The sequence below is a fragment of the Diceros bicornis genome, chromosome 20 (assembly GCF_020826845.1).
Source record: "Diceros bicornis minor isolate mBicDic1 chromosome 20, mDicBic1.mat.cur, whole genome shotgun sequence".
NCBI lineage: Eukaryota > Metazoa > Chordata > Mammalia > Perissodactyla > Rhinocerotidae > Diceros > Diceros bicornis.
Window position 1 is genome coordinate 49,866,209 of NC_080759.1, and position 17,182 is coordinate 49,883,390.

At 45.2% G+C, this 17,182-nt stretch overlaps 1 protein-coding gene across 1 annotated transcript in view; it reads left to right on the forward strand.

Annotated features, from left to right (window-relative positions):
• ANKH (ANKH inorganic pyrophosphate transport regulator) overlaps positions 1-17,182 on the forward strand; it is a 138,351-nt gene that overhangs the window by 90,662 nt on the left and 30,507 nt on the right. The window contains exons 4-8 of the mRNA XM_058564319.1: positions 2,469-2,552; positions 8,475-8,645; positions 10,437-10,571; positions 12,786-12,878; positions 16,827-16,922. Of these exons, the coding sequence (XP_058420302.1) occupies positions 2,469-2,552; positions 8,475-8,645; positions 10,437-10,571; positions 12,786-12,878; positions 16,827-16,922 (579 nt within the window). The remainder of the gene's footprint in view (positions 1-2,468; positions 2,553-8,474; positions 8,646-10,436; positions 10,572-12,785; positions 12,879-16,826; positions 16,923-17,182) is intronic.

Consider the following 17,182-nt stretch of genomic DNA (forward strand, 5'->3'; position numbering starts at 1 on the left):
GATCAGGATGGCTTTCTGATAAACTTACCACTTGTGTGGTAAAAGCACCCAAAGAATATACTGCTAGGATTTTGTCACTTTAATAACCAGCTTTACCACATTAACTAAGGGTAGCTCACTTCCATAGATTAAATTGTTGGTCATGATATTGAAGAGTTCTCAGACAATGCTTTTTCTGTGTTATGGATATAATTCATCTAATTATAATTCATCTGTGTTATGGATATAAAAGAGATTTAGCCAAAAAAATATTTCTTATGGGGCCGGCCCGGTGGCGCAGCAGTTAAGTGTGCGCACTCTGCTGCGGCAGCCCGGGGTTCGCCGGTTTGGATCCTGGGTGCGCACGATGCACCGCTTGCTAAGCCGTGCTGTGGTGGCATCCCGTATAAAGCAGAGGAGGATGGGGACGGATGTTGGCCCAGGGCCAATCTTCCTCAAGAAAAAAGGGGAGGATTTGCATCAGATGTTAGCTCAGGGCTAGTCCTCCTCACAAAAAAATAAATAAATATATATATATTTCTTATAATGTCCAATGCTGGAAAATAAACCCTTTATTTGGGCTCCATTTTAAATTACCCTTGGAAGGAGACTTAAAAATATGTCAATCTGTACAGTTTTTTACCACCCCTTACCTCAAGTGTTATATCTGTTAGACGTGAGCTAAGTGGATGTCTGTATTGAGGTAGGCAGCCGCCCTGAATCCCTGGAGGAATGAGGCAAGGTAAAAACATATGTGGTCCATCTTCTCAAATGTAATCAGAAGTCTCGGTTTGCCTGTAGTTAGGTTAGGGGTGCGGCCTCACTGAATCTCTGACAGCTTTCTACTGGTTTGCATGGTAGCCTTAAATATCACACTCTTGGTTTTGATGCGAAGGTTCTGGTTCTCAATTGTCATGACATCACTTTAGGTGGGAAGACTTGGCCATCTAGACACTTGTACCTGGGTTTTCTTTTTCTTACTTATCGCTGGGTGTATTTACTGTGGTAGTTGACACAGACTTCAAAAAAGGCAAAGGGCATGGAGTCCATAGAACCAGATTCCCTACGGTACCCATGCTGGCCTGCAGTGGTACCATAGTGCCTTCAACTCAGTTAGAGACCTGAATGAAGCAACCTTTTTCACATCCTAAAAGTTACAGCCCAGCTTCCTAGACAGAGTCCATGATATTGCTCTACTGTCTGCCCTCCCATCTGTATTGGGACTCTGTGAACACATAGAAGAATTACAATTATACAGTGAATTCAGGGACCTCAGGACTGAAAGTGAATCACAGACTCTTAAGTGCCCTGTATTCCACTTCCCTTCAGCTTTGTTTATTTGCCATGAGAGAATTTGTAAAACTCAATATAACACCAGAACATTTGTGGTGGCACCCTTTTCTTCCATGTTTCATCTATCAACTCCCCAAAGACCCAGTAGTAAGAGATTACTAATAAAAGCCAAAATAATGAACATTTATAAAGAGCAGGTCGTCTCCACACACACACACTTGCATGCACACACACACACCTGCATGCACACACACACACCTGCATGCACGCAAACACACACATGCATGCACGCACACATACACCTGCATGCACGCACACACACACACCCCTGCAGCATGCCCCTGATATGCTGGTTGGAGAGACAATATTTGAAAACCACAGAGCTTATCATCCAGATGGCTTTTGGTCAACAGAGACAGCCCACAGGCCACTCTCTGCAGGTGTTATCTACAGTTTGCATTTCTTTTCACATTTGGTACCTGGGGACCTAAGCTGAGGACGGAAGCAGATGTAGCAGCTGCTATGTAAAGTCTTGACACAGACCTAGGGAATAAATCATACTTGGCTGATTGTGGTTAGCACAGATGAAATGTTATTGCTGCGTCAGTCCAGATCTTGAAAGGTTAGAAGGTTGATCCTTAAACAGATCCTATCATGAACTTCAAACCTGCCCTCCCCTGGGCTCTTCATTGTCTGCCCCCCTTGTAGGACCACCCTCTTAATTTCCCTCAAAGGCACAAAGTGTCAGAGAAGGAAATAGTAGAGCCCTAGCCAGTCACTGAGAACCTCTAATAACTAATAACTCAGAACCAAATTAGAGTCATTATAACCTGCTTCGTCTAAGGAGGACGCTGCTGCTGTGTGATGCAGACTGCTCAAAGAGAGAGAGAGTGGATTTCCTCCATTCTGGTATTCACCCAGATCTCCTGCCGGGCGCATGAACCTAACAACTACACAGTCTGCATATAATTGGTACTAAATAAATACTGCGCAGTCATTGACTCCACTCAAAAATCTAACGTGGATCTAGCCACCAAGCCAAGTTACAGTAATTTTACCAACCAGAGACTTATCAAACCTGTGCTCAGGTTTTTGGAGGTATAAAGTCTATTTCAGGAACGCACAGTAAATCATAATGACAGACATTATATAATCTTGAAGGTGTATCTCATGCCAAATTATTTTCTTTCTGGCAGGCGTGGACCCATGCTGGCATTCTCTTAAAACACAAATACAGCTTCCTGGTGGGATGTGCCTCCATCTCAGATGTCATAGCTCAGGTAAATATGGTCTGTGTGTCAGTCAGAGCTCCTCAGAGCCCCTTTCTGGTGAGTGACAGAACCGACTCTGCCTCCTTTGCATTCATTCACTCTGCGGTGCATTCCTGTGCTACCCAAATCCAATGTGGACTTGAATAAGAGTTTTTAAAGGAATGAGAAAACGAAACCTCCTGCAGTACAAGTATGTATAATCTCGCTAGGATGAGGGTTGTAGGAATTTAAATTTAGTATCAGAGGTTTTGACCTTTGTTTTTAAAGAGCTTGCATGTGAAATGACTATGAAGTCACAGCCAATACATTTTTGGGTGGTCATAGGTCATGTGCACTTGGCTGGCTGTACGCTTGGCCCTCCGTGCAGCCTAACAATACATGGTCTGTCACTCGCTTCTAGAGAGAGCTCTTAGGAATTATTCTTAAATGTTTCTCATGTTGTTGCCATGCAAAGCTGCCATTCACACGTCATTTCCCCACATTTAAAAAGAACCAGGAAGTCGGATGCTGTCTGGAAAGGGCTACATTGCACGTTCTGTTGAGTCCAGTTCCCTGTGGTCTGGCACCAGCCCTGGTTTTCCATCCTCCTTCCTTGCTTTCTTCCACCAAGGACACCATGTGAAAAATTTCAGCAGAAAATTAATTTAATTCCTCTTGTCTATAAATTAGACTTAGTCCCTCCCTACACTCAGGGATTGGGGAGAATCTTCATGGAGGAGGAGGTTAGACTGTTTTCTAAGCTCCCTTCCCCACTCTCACTTCCATTTTGTGAACATTTCCATGCATTTCTTCCTAGTTTTTTCCTATTGTACACACTAGTCTTTTAGCCACCTTTTTGAAATAATCTACTGTTAAACTGTTAGTACCTCCCTAAAGACCAAGAATTAAATTTCCAAATTATATTTACTCCATGGATCACTATTAAAAGTAATTTAAATTAATTCCTGCAAACACTATGTGTGTCTGCGTGCACATACACGTGGCTGAATACTAGCTAATATCATTCTTTGGTATATCTTTGTTAATTTTCCTGGTGAGTTATTAGAGATTTTTGTCCTGGTCTTACTTTTAATTCATCCTCTGAGAGATGAACTAAACTGCCTTATTCACTCTAATCAGTTAATTTGGAATTAAGGAAACACCTCTCATTTTCAGCATTGGCATCAGCAACTCAGCGAGCATTTATAGATACGTGTTTTCCTTAAAGGCAAAAAAACTTAACTTTGCCTAAAATAAATATAGTAAGCATCCAAGGGTAGAAGAAACCATATCCTTAAAAAATGCTCTGCCAGTACTCCTACAGCCATTTTCCTTCTCAGTTTTAAACCTGGTCCTGGCCCTTGCCTGTTGGGAGAACTCGCAAATTCACGCTAAGCGTATCTGGTTAGTGGGAGTGATGGTAGCTAGACTTAGATGCCGTCTGGCCTGGGGCTATTCCTGGTGAAGCAGTTATTTTAAACCTTCCATTCTGAGTTCCTACCACAGTTTGGTTGGGGGAATAAATTCGATTTTTATTCTTAAGTCTCTTACCCCACCCCCACCCCAGCTTCATTCCTCTCATTACTTGAGAGCATTTGTGAATTACCAAATTTGGTAACGAGGAGTAGATCCTAGGCAGTCCTTTGATATACCACCTTGGCATAGAAAGCTAGCAAGTAATCACCAATGATAAAATGAAAATTGTTTATAATGCCTTGAGTTTTAGTGGCAACTCTCATTTTTTAAAAGTTTTACTAAGCAAGTTGATTTCACACAGTACTACAAAAAAGCTCTTGGTTTGGTTCAAACGTGCAATGCTTTTCTTTGCCACCGTTACTGTTAATAGCCATGTGTTCCAATCAGATTGCCAAGGGATTTATGAAAAATAGTGCTGTTTTTGTTTTATTTCATGATCACCTGGACTTTCTTAGCTTGCTCAATATCAAAATGAGAATTCCCTTGAGGTTGTTGGACCTCACCGGGACCCCCAGTCCTTTAACCTTTCTGCTGTCATCAGCTCTTGCCTTTGAAGTCAGTTGAGATCCCAGGTATGGGACCCAAGATCCCAGTCCAGTGATCTTACTGCTCTACTGTAAATCCCCTGGTCTCCCACCTTTTCACCTCAGCCTTCTGGCAAGATCCCAATCCTGACCCACCCCATGGGGTGCCCCCTTCACCAACCTGGACCCAGGGAGCAAGTGCTCCTGCAAAAAGTTACGCAACAGGACAAACTGATCAAACTATGAATTTATAGTCTCATCACTCACCTCCCTGACTCTGGTAGCTACGGATCTCAGAGGGTCTCCACCCACCTCACTCTTCCCAACACACAACCTCATTTCCCACTTCACTGAGAAAATTGAAGCAACCGAATTCTTCAACTTCTGGCCACCAAACCTACAGGCCTACCTTCACACTCTTGCGTCATCTCTGTTTCCCCCCATTATAGGAGAGGAGGTGTACCTCCTCTGTCCATGGCCACTTCTTCCCCCTGTTCCTTGGATCCTGTCCTGTCCTGCTTTCTCGGGAACGTTATTCAGTAAGTCATCAGTGATCCATTCTCTGTTCCCTGGGTCATTTCTTTTGACATGTAAACATGCTCAAATATCTGCCATCTTAGCACAACAAGAAGCTTTTTCTGGCTCCCACGCAACTCTCTAGCTACAATACTCTCTCTCATTACTTGACAGCCAGACATTTGGAAGTGTGGTTTCCATTCACAGTCTCCATTTTTCCACTTCTTTTTCATTCTTTTACCTACTCCAGGCTGACTTCTACCCCCATCAGTTCACCCAACTAGTTCTCACTAGTGACCTTCGTGCCATTAAGTCCAGGGGACAGTTTCAGTTAAGTTGTTGGCTGTCGCAGCATCTCTTCACGCTGTTGACTGCTCCCTCCTCAGTGACATGCTCCTTCCCGCTGGCTCTCACCACCACAGTCCTGGTTTTTCTCCTAATTCTGAAGGCTCAGCCTCCTCTGTTGACGTGTAAATGTTGAAGACCCATCCCTCTCCTCACTCTGTATTCTATTCATGAAGAATCTAATTCATGTCCTAGCTTTATACCATCTATAACATGATTGATGGTCCCCAAGTTATTATCTATAGCCTGGCCCTCTCCTCTGAGCTCTCTAAATGTCTCTGTGATATTTCCCCTCAGATCCTTCAAAGCCATCTTAAGCCTCAGTCCATGATCTTCATGATCTTAATGGTTGCATTTCTGAAGGAATCACTGGCACTACCTTCTGGTCAGAAACTTGGGAACCACCCTAAGAGCGTCCCTATTCGTCACCAGCCATGTAGATTTTAATCCTAAATACATCTTTCATCTGTCGTCTTCTCCCCACCTCTGCTGCCCCCCCGCGCTGGTCCAAGGGATCACCCTTCCCACCTGGAACTAGATTTGCCTCCTGATTCGCCTCACCAGTCTGCACTAGCTCTCCTCCGTCCCTCCCCACTGCAGCCACGGTGATCTGTTCTCAGTGAAATTCTCAGAATTTCACCCCCTGCCTAAAAACCTGCTTTAAAATTTCTTCCTGATGTTGTTGAAATAAAAAGCCACAATCCTGTGAGGTGATGGCCTGCAAGGTGCTGAAGACCTGTGGGCCCTGCTTCCTGCCCAGCCCTGCACTCTCCTCTCGTCCCCTCGCCCTCTGGTCTCCAGCCACAGGGCCTCCTTTCAGGGCCTCGGTGGCCAAGTCCCCTCCCGCTAGGGGTCTTTGCCTGGATCCCTTTGCCCAGAAGGAAATGCTCTGCCACAGTTCTCCCCACCTACCATCAACTCCTGCCACCCGCTGCTGGCTCCTGCCAAGGCTGTAGGTCCCAGCTCAGACAGCACTCCGCATGGGGGACCCTCCCTCACCCCACAGCCTGGCTCTCCCAGAGCCACCACCTTCTTTCCTTCACAAGCCTGGTCCTCACCACTGAGATAGTAGGTTCCTTTCAGAAAAGAATCCAACATTTTTGATGGCTATATCAGATTTGAAATCATAATTCTGGATTGAAATGCAAAAGGCCCAGGTGTTATTTTAAATTGATAAATGATACAATCCACAATGAAGATGTAAGATCTATCATAAGTGTTGGACCACATAGCATCAAGCTTTTAAAAATACAGGGGAAGCTGACAAAATCTTCACTTTGGCCTTGGGAGCACTGCTGGCTGAATGAACACATCGTGCCCTCCCTCCATCCCGCCATAGCCCACTCTGCAAATCAGGCCATCTCCTTGTCATCTCCACACCTGCTCCTCTTTTGCCCGTGTCTCTCTTTCCCTTCGAGTCCAGATTCTCCTCCTTAGTCCTGTTCATCTTGCATAGCTGTCCTGAAGCCCCGGCAGCCTTCCTGGACTTGGCAGAGGAGGAGTTGGTCTTCACTTGTTCATTTTTCCTACAACGAGTTTTCGGTCTCTAAACATGATCATCTTAGTTTACACCATAGGTTGTTGATGTCAAATGTTAAGCTTGCTGCCGCCATACTAATCTGGGTTTGCACATTAGGGTACCTTGGAGGCCTCTAATTAGTTAGTGAAATAAATGGGCATCTTGGCTCCATCACGAAACTCTCAATCTTCTGTTCCAAACACAGTGTGTTCTTAACAAGGCTTCCCCCAGCTGGTCTCCAGATCCTTGAGTTAATACATTCCAGTTGTACCCCTGGGAAGCAACAGGCATAGAGACACTCCTGCACCTTTGCTTCCATCACTGGGCTCCACTTTATCCTCAGTGAGCATTAGCGTGAGCACCACACAACTTGTGTCCACTCAGTGTCGCCTGTGCTCCGGGCAGCCTGGTTGTGTCCACGTAGCCGAGCAGTACCTCTGTCCTCTGCATTCCCCTGAAGACATCTGTGACAGGGTCAGTCTCATTTCCTGGCTTTGAAAATGACAGCCAGGCACAGATGTCAGTCTGTGCTAAAAGCGAACCTCCTCTGGCATCAAATACTTTTATTTCGTTCAGAAGAGTCTCTCTGGATGGCCCTGCTTTTCTGTGTCCCCTGCAGCAATGGAATGTACTCATTCAGTGAGTCCCCAGCTTCTCTTTCAACTTTCTCTCATCACTGATTGCTTGATGGTGCAGTGATCAAGATAAGCCTCCTTTAGTCAGGATCACTCAGTGGTGGTATATTTTGAATGCCTATCTCTCATTCCATGGATATTTGGCTATAAAGGTCGATGTAGCTCAGAGAATATCCCCCTTCCCTACTACCCTGCTTTTGCACTCAGTACACCTCAATGTCTTCTGGATGTGTAAATCCCCGGAGGACTCTGCGGCTGGGCTGATTCTCTTATTTCTACAGGACAGGAGGTCAAATACATTGTTAATTTTGCTTTAGAGACTGTACTGTTCAATGGAGATTGACAATTTATTATTTCAATCCCTCTTGACTATGTATTTTTTCGACCTATTCCACTTTTATAAGTTAATATCTTTAATTTAGCTCGTTTTATAATAATTAACATTGGTGCCTTTTGCAGCATTTTTAGTGAATTCCATCTTCTAGATGTTAATGTCCATTTTTCTCTATACCGTCATTGATCACCACTGTTTTTTCCTTTGTGGAAGGTAATTTAGGTCCTCAGGTGTGGATTTCATATGCTCGTCAGTATCCAGCCTCAAAAGGGAAAAACTTTTTTTGCATATTTTAGGGTCTGGGGAGGCAAAGTTTCTAGATATTTTTTAATGATAACCTTAGCCACATGTGCAGTTGCCTTAAAATAATCTTAGTGGTGGATATAACAAAATGATTGTGTGCTCTTCCAGTGAATTTCAAATGACCCTGAATTCTACAAGAGCAGCATTGAGCTGTAGCCCAAGTCTCTGTTCTCTTTCTCATCAGCCTTGAGGTTTTCGCTCAGAGATCTGTCTTATCCAGGTGCAAGAGGTCGAGCTGTGCTTCTATCGATTGGTTCCATCTTCTCCCCTCTGACTTGTTCTTGTTTTCCCATCTCTCAGGTCGTTTTTGTAGCCATTTTGCTTCACAGTCACCTGGAATGCCGAGAGCCCCTGCTCATCCCGATCCTTTCCTTGTACATGGGTGCCCTTGTGCGCTGCACCACCCTGTGCCTGGGCTACTACAAGAACATCCACGACATCATCCCCGACAGGAGTGGACCAGAGCTGGGGGTATGTCCTTAGAACTCACTGACAGCCTGTCTGTACATTCCAGTGGAGTAAAGTTTTACCCCACCCCATGTGAAATGAGAAGTCACTATAATCAGCAGGTGCTCTAGGATGTCGTACCCAAAAGCCAAGTGCCAAGTACTGTCCACAGGGAAAGACAGTTGGAGAATTAATGAACTCTGGAGATGGAAAAGATCTTAGAGGTCTCCATCCAGCCTCCTTATCTCCAGAGGAGGAGACTGAGGCACGGTGAGTCATGTCAGGCTGAGGAGTAGATGCAATATGTATGGCTCTTTTTACTCTCTATTGTCCGAAAATTAGTTATTCTATAAGTCAACAAAGATTTTAGGACCCATGATTCCTTTGAATTCACATTTGATTATTTTTAATTTCACAGCAGTGATCCAGGCTTTGTTCATACTTTCTGTACTGGCCAATCTCAATTGCTCATTCAGGTACTTTCTATGGAGTGAGCAGAGCATTTAGGTACCATAGGGCGACGCAGAAAATTTTAAGATATGGTTTCCACCCTCCAGCAGCTTTACATCCCATTTGGCAGATAAGACCAACACAGAAGCAACAGTTAGACATGAATCCAAGACACACATAGACTGCTGTGAGAACACAAGGGCCATTGAAGCTGGAAGGAAGATAGTGATGTGGTCTGAAATGCCTCCTTGATGGAGGCAGAGCTTGGCAGGTGCATCGAATGTTGAATAAGACGCAAGCAAGGTATAATCTTACGCAAATGACCAAAGCATCCTTTTCATCATAAGTATAAGTAGTCTGATTTATATGTATGCTAATCTTTTCAACCCTTGGGTATTAGACATCATTTGGGTTTGTTTCCATCTAGCTATAAGGCAGATGTACATGATAATATCTGAATAAATCACCACACTTCACCCCCGATCCCACCTTTGACCACATGCTACTTTAATCATGTCACAGCAATAATTGTATTGACCACACACCTCGATCCAAGGTCAGGCCATCGATAAAATCTGATCTAGTTATTTCCATCACTAAGACAACCACATCATATTGGTCTTGATGATAAAAATCCATCTCTTAACATTCAGCCACCAGCAAAGAGAAATAAGTTAACGTGGCTGAGATGGTTCCACAGTGGAACTCTTACCTTCAGGAAGAATCAAAAGCATAGTTAAATAATGAAAGCCCTTAAAGATAGGCTTTAAAGATAGCACACATCTTTGCTGTAGAATTCTTAGTAAATTGCCTTTTCTTTACCATGCTTTTATTTTGCTTATGCTTCTAAACATTTACATGACTTCTGTTAGAGCTTTGAGAGTAAGAACCGCTATAGTAGATTTGTACAGTGCCCAAATAATTAAGCTCATTTGTGTGCTGACTGATTCCAAAATAAATTATAATAATTCTTTACTTCTAAGAGTTACCTCTTACTGGCCTGGCTTCTAGCCAGTCAGTTTGATGACTTAAACAAAAACTAATTTCCAACCTGTTTCTCAGGCCATGGAGTTGGGTTCTGCCTTGGTTAGAGTTGTCCTTTTTGGAAAATAATTGGATCCATCAAGCTTAAATGTGTGTTTTGATTTCACAGTAGCTTGCCAACTGTCCTAGTTAATTTCTAATAAGACTGTACATTTTACTTTAATTCAACTTGGCTTGTCTACAAAGACTTTCCCTATATTATTTTTAAGTATAGTAAATTGACTCATGATTGACATCAAAAGGAAAGGCTTTGGCTCTGAATTCGTTTTTCTATTCTGCTTCTCAAGTTCAGTGAACTTTTATCTCCATTTTTTGATGCAGGGAGATGCAACAGTAAGAAAGATGCTGAGCTTCTGGTGGCCTTTGGCTCTCATCTTGGCTACACAGAGAATCAGTAGGCCTATTGTCAACCTCTTTGTTTCCCGAGACCTTGGTGGCAGTTCTGCAGCTACGGAGGTAGGGCAGTTTCCGGGCATGTAGACACTCATAGTCGCCTTGTAAAGATTGGGGATGGGGGAGGTAGATTACAAATTTTTTTCCAATTCATCCTGAGAGCTCAAGTAATGCTGTGATATTAAATTATGTGACGCATTCACACTAGGAAGCCATGAGGCTCTCATTCAGTGACTTATAATCATGTAATTTTGTATCTTTGTGAGTATGGAAGAAAACATCTCATTCATCCTTCTCATTGATCATATGAGGAAACTGAGGCAAAAACACAAGGTTAGGGGCACAAAACCAGCAAGAAGCTGGGCTAAAATTAGAACACAGATTTTCTTTAATCCGCCCAACAGCCTTTCCGTTTGTCCATGGAGTCAGCATGATGCCTCCTCCTTGTAGCTGCAGAGGACGATGGAATGTGCCACGGGGCAGCAGCAGAAGTGAAAATACCCAGAGGGGGAAGGGCAGGTGCCGCCATTTTGATCCACCTACTCTCACCTGTTCTTTCTTCTCCCCTCTGCATATACCACGCAACCCATCATGGCTTTGTGATTTTTGGCAATCTGCCTCCTCCAAATGAGTATCCCCATTATTTACTCACTCACAACTCCAGAAATTTATCTGGAAACTGGCAGTTACTCCAAAGAAAGAGTTGAATCATCTTTTCCATCTTTCAAGTATGGTATGAACAAATAGAATTACTTCATTTGTTGCCTCCCCCGCTGCCCTCTGGAGAATTAATTCTGTCTCTGGAACTGCTGATCCTTCAGGAAGGCTAGTGGCTGCTCGTTAGGGCCTCCTGTTTACACATGGCTCTGGACTGCGCTGTCAGCATGTCTCCTGCCTGGGGTCTCCTGCCAGTTTCCATGTCCTGGGAAGCAGCTCATGTTGGCTGGGAAAAAGAGGCCCATAAATCACGAGCAGAATGCTTCCTTCTTGCCTCAGTTTGTTCCTGGATTTTGTTTTTTGACTCATGAATGTCATTTTGCATGGCTTCTATAGCACCACAGCTTTTTTACTTACCCACTTCAGTTTATGTTGCCCAATAAAAAGTATGTGACCCCTATCACCCGTGTGCTAGAACTCCATCTTCCCCTTAGAAAAACAAGGCAAATTATGTATTAGGAATGTTTCTAAATCGACCTCAGTGGCATAGAGACACAGCATGTGGGGTACGGAACTGGCATTTATCAATCGTCTAATGTGTCGGCCTTTATGCACATTTCATTGACTCCCACCAACCCTGCAAGGTAGGTATTGTTAGTCTCACGGCTCCGCTGGAGAAGGGAAAGGGAGGCCTGAGAGGGCTCATGCTTCACACAGCTGGTAGGTGATGAAGGGGAGGTCTGAGTCCGTGTGCACCTAATTCCAGCACTCTCTTTTGTTCCACCCCACTCCTCACAGTAGTGTCTTCACCCAGCTGGGGACTTACCTCATGTTCCTGGCATCACTGTTACGTTAATTAAAATAGATGAAGCCTGTACTCCTCCTTTACTAGCTAGTTAGGGAGTTGAACTCTGCCAAAATGTAGGGTTAGATGCCTTGTTTTCCTTTTCCTTCCTTGCATTCACATAAGAAAAGAAACTCTCATTTTCATGAAAGAACATTTTTGGCTTCCTGTAAGAAATCTTTATTTAGCTTTCTTAAATTAAAAATCAAAATTGGGCTATGCTGATGGAACAGATTGGCCATGAGTTGAGTTAGAAGGATGGTACTATAAAGCCATTGACAAACCCATACCATCAGCCACCCTGAAGGACAGCATGCAGATGTAGAGGTGGATCCTGACGGAAGACCATCCGGAGAGCAGAGAGGGCTCAAAAGCACATTTTGAGCCTCAAGAATTGGGCCAGATGAGAGGGTTGGGTTTGGCTCGATGGAAAGAGCAAAGATTCTGGAGTCTGGTAGACCTGGTTGGAATCTTGGCTTCTGAGCCAGCCACCTGAACCTGTTTCTCGGATTCGTGTAAAACAAGGCATAGCTTCCTGGTCTCAGGTGTCCTCCCTGGGCCCACACAACCCACTCCCAGGGATGTGGTGGAGTGCTGCCCCTTTCTCCCACTCCCAGGCCATCTTGTGGCTGGCCAGTGCTTGTCACCCAGTGTGGAGTGATCTGTCAGTGGGGGTCGCACCTGAGACAGCCTGCTCTACCACGCAGCCAGCGGCAGCTACTGGAAATGCTCTCTGCGGATGCCGACGCTCACTCTGCTGGCTCTTCCTCTTGTAGGCAGTGGCAATTTTGACAGCCACGTACCCCGTGGGCCACATGCCATATGGTTGGTTGACGGAAATCCGCGCTGTCTACCCTGCTTTTGACAAGGTGAGAACCTGTGCGTCGTGGTGTCTTAAACACACTTTTGAAAATGAGCTTTTGATAGACAGGCATCTCCGGTGAGGAGCACTTTGTGTTCCTCCATCTCCCCTCCCTTTGTAAGGTTAATGTGGTGTTGAGGATGTTGCAGCTAACTGTGGAATACTTCCCTCAGAAAATAGCAGAGGCGACTGAAGCTCACCTTGATGCTGATTCTAAAATGTTTCTCCAAACTGATATTCACTTTTAGGTTATTCCTACTGAGAAAGTATTTATTTGCAAAAGGGAAAATATACTCTCAAAAATTTTTAATATGTTGGATTTTGTTTCTGTGGTTTGTTTTTTTTTAAAATTAAACTAATACTTTCCTCACCTCATGGCAGAGGTGAAGGTACAGACAGGAAGTTGTGTACATGAGCTAACGAGCTTACGGCCCTCTTCCTGTGTGCTGTGGTACGTGCACGCTCTAGTTGTCTGTGCTGCAGGCTCGGGTCCAGGTTGGTTTGGGTGCAGCAGACTTGTTCCAGCTGAAAGCCTCTGCTAACAGCTGCTCTGTCCTCCTGCAGCTGCTCACATGGCCGAGGGAGGCACGTAACCCCTCAGACCTGTAGCCTATGGCTGGGTCAGGGCTGTCCCACCGATCATTCCATAAATGTCAATTTGATTAACTCTTAATTATTTGAACCTGTAGACTTTTATCCTAAAACAAATAAGTAGTAAGAGAGACCCCAAAACAGATAGTGTGCAGTGTTTTTAAATGAAAAATAGGAAAGAAGCACCCAACCTGCCACTTGTACTCTTGATAGAAGACAAGTTTGGCCTCGAATTGCTATAGAACTAGCTCAAAGCCATCACCAATACCATTTTATCTTATCCCAACAAGAGCCCCGGGAGGAGAGAAGAGGAAGCCTCTTTGCCGGGGTCCCAGCAGATCAAGTCTGGCAGCACGGGCAGTTGGGTTCTGGCTGGCTAAGGCTGGCCTCCCTCCTCCTTCCTTCTCCCCACCCCCACCCAGACCCCGCGGGTATAGGAAACCCAGGAAAACTATACAAAGCAAGGCCAGGCCACAGGCTGTAAGCTTCTCTTACTCCTTCACACCTGCCAGCTTCTGAAATGCTCCCCTTTAAACTGTCTGTGGGCTCCTGGGAGGGGGCAAGACCTGTGGAGTGGGGGCCCGGGAGAGGTTTTCCCTCCACTCAGCGCCCTGACCTGAGGGCACCCCCTGAGCATCTCTGACAGGGATGAGGTGCAGATGGAGGATAAAGGCTGGAAAGACATCGTCCACTGTGGGTCCACCTCCTTCTCTACACCTGCGGCCCATAGGCGGAATTTACGTGTTAGTGTGCATGCTCATTGCAAGCACAAACCCCTCTGCTCACACCTCCCCGTCCACGGCATCCTTCCACACCCACCCATCCCCCATGCTATTCTGTGTCACCGTCACCTGCCTCTTTTCCCACACCCATGCTCAGCACCTCACCTCGAAACCCTTCAAGGATTCCCACCACACAGCCTAACGTGAGAGAGAGTGGTGGTGCCCAGAACTCTTTACTGAGTGTGGAACTTCCCCAATAGGCTGTTAGTTGGACCTACCACCTACTTCAAACATTCACTTGCAACATCAGGATGCAGAGCATCTCCTGAAAAATGCATTTGAGTCCTGCTTCACAGGACTTGGAGAGTGGACTTCAAAAGTCGTGAGTCACTCCCAGGAGACAGCTGACGGTCTGTGTTTGAATGGGTTTAATCCAATCTACTGATAGAAATCATTGTTTTCATTTCAAGGAACGTGTGTATAGAAGTAAATCCTAGAAAACCAAAATGGATATAAGTCTTCCTGCTAAATTTCTGGCATATATAATATGCCAGATTATATAAGAAAACTTGATGAGAATAGCAGATACTAAAGTTTCAGAACCTCCTGGCTATGAAAGTCTCCTCTGAAATTGTTTTTGGCTACCTTGAAATAATAAAACTTAACAATATACCCTATACAGTTTCACCAGGAGCATCCAAGAAAAACATTGTTTTATTCGTGATCACAGAGGTTAGCTGCTACGAAAAAATTCCTTTAACGAACGTGTCTCTAGCCAGAAGCTGGAGTTACTCAGAATCCTTTTGAAACCTCACCCACTGCTTCCAAGCATTCCACTGAGCTGCTCCAGGCCATTTATATGAATGCCATCTATTCACCCAAATCTTAGACACCTCCGTGTGGACTTCCAGAATTTGCTGCATTGACAGTTGAAATCCTTAGCCTCTTTATGGGTTCCAGAAGAAGAGATTTAAAATTTCTTGCATAACTCTGAGGGTTCTAGCTAAATATTGGACTGGGAGAGTTTTCTACTAGTACCAGATCTCTCTAATGTTCACTTCTCATCTGCAAAAGAGTATGTTTCTAAGCAGATTGGGCACACAAAACAAAACCCAGATGCTGATCTAATGATACAAGCTAGTTTATTCCCACCATACTTGCAGAAATATTTGCTATTTTAAAAATAAAAGTGCACCTGAAGGCGCTATGGCACATTGTTGTCACCAGAGGGGACGGTTGCATTTTGAGGTTGCCTGATTCTTTGCAGCCTGGCCGCCTTGTCACTCAGCCCACCAGGGCGCCACTCTCACAGATCTCGGGGTGGGTACAGAGGGGGAGATGTCCCACTCCCTGTGATCTGCACTTTGCTATGGCAGCCTGTTACTCAGAAAAGCAGATATGTTTCAGAGACTGGAATTAAGAAAAGGTAAACCCATTCAGAGGTTTGTGCTGGTGGCATCTATAAGGGGAAGGGATTTAAGAGATTTCTTTGGCCTCTGAAGTAAAGGAAGCATCAAAGCTCTTTTCCGAGTGGAACCTCTAATAGCTCTGCTTGGGTGTCTCTCATTAGGCTGGATGAGGAGCCAGGTACTCAGGGGTGATTTTTGTTAGTCAGCTCTGGGACTAATTGGATCCATAACAAGGCTGGGGTTATTTTTCTCTGCTGGTTGTCACAGGCAAGAGCCTGGCACTTGTATTGATTGGGTGATGGGCATACTTAGCAGTGACACCAGGATGGCTTCAGCAAAGCCTCAGGTTCAGGGATGTGTAGGAGGACAGCCAAGCCAATTTGCTTAAAACTTGATTTTACAAAGGCTTTTTGAGCACCTTCTCTACGCAAGAAGTGTTGTGCCAAGTTGCAGGAGCTAAAGAGAAGGGTGCAACACTCAGTCCTTTATCTCAGAGAGTGAGCACACCTCACAGGGGCTTTGACACAGGCCCCCTGAGTACAGATACCCTACCTGCCTGCAGAAAGCTCCCGGGTGGTGGACAGTACAGGAACGGGGGCCCGGGGGCAGTTTGGAAGTATAAGATCAGAGAGACTTTAAGGAACAGATGGGCTGTGAGGATGGTGGGCCTTGAAGAGAGGGGTGTTTTTGAGATCAGAAGATCCAACGAGAGAAGAAGACACAAAAGCACAGAAACGGGAAAGCTCTAAGTGTGCCAGGGGAAGAGCAAGAGCTTCCCTTTGGGATACAGGTCAAGAAGGTATGGCGGGGAAGTGAGTCGGGGTCAGGGCAATAGGCCTTGAATGCCCAGTCGAGCTTATAGTCCATTTAGGGGGAGGAGAGGGCCCTGTAGGTCACCGAGCAGGGCCATGGTATTCAGGGAGATGTCTGTGGTGCGCAGGGGGGAGCACCCGGGCTGAGGCCCTAAACTGGGCTGGGTGGGCGCCCAGCCCGAAGGGGAGGGGAGGATTCAGGAGACACTGCCGGGCGTTCACTCTGGAACTCCCTCTGGTTAATGTTCACGTCCAGAAACCTGACAGCTGTCTGAGAGACACTCAACGTGACAGCCGTCTTCCAGGCTGTCACTTGACATCTTGACTTCTGACGCATCATGTAAAACAGAAACGAGATGCTCATGTGGTCAGCCAAGGGTAACCGGAGGCCAGTCATCGTTGTCCTTTTCTTTCCCTCTAGAATAACCCCAGCAATAAGCTGGCCAACAGCAGCAGCACAGTCGCAGCAGCCCACATCAAGAAGTTCACATTCATCTGCATGGCCTTATCGCTGACGGTAAGGAGACAGACCAACACACACGCTCGCTCTCGCCATCTCTCCCTTTTTCTCATTCTCTCTCTGTTTTTGTTTTTGGAAAGGGGGGGAAAGTCATTTTAAAGGGAGAGGTCTGGTATTGCAAAATGTGATGTTATACTAGATTAAGGAACAGCCTCTTCAACACATTTTCTTCCCAAAATATGAACGGTTGTTATTCGAGGAGGTCATTGAATCTAAGAATAAAGGGTCAAGTTTCCTTGGGACTTCTTAAATGCTGA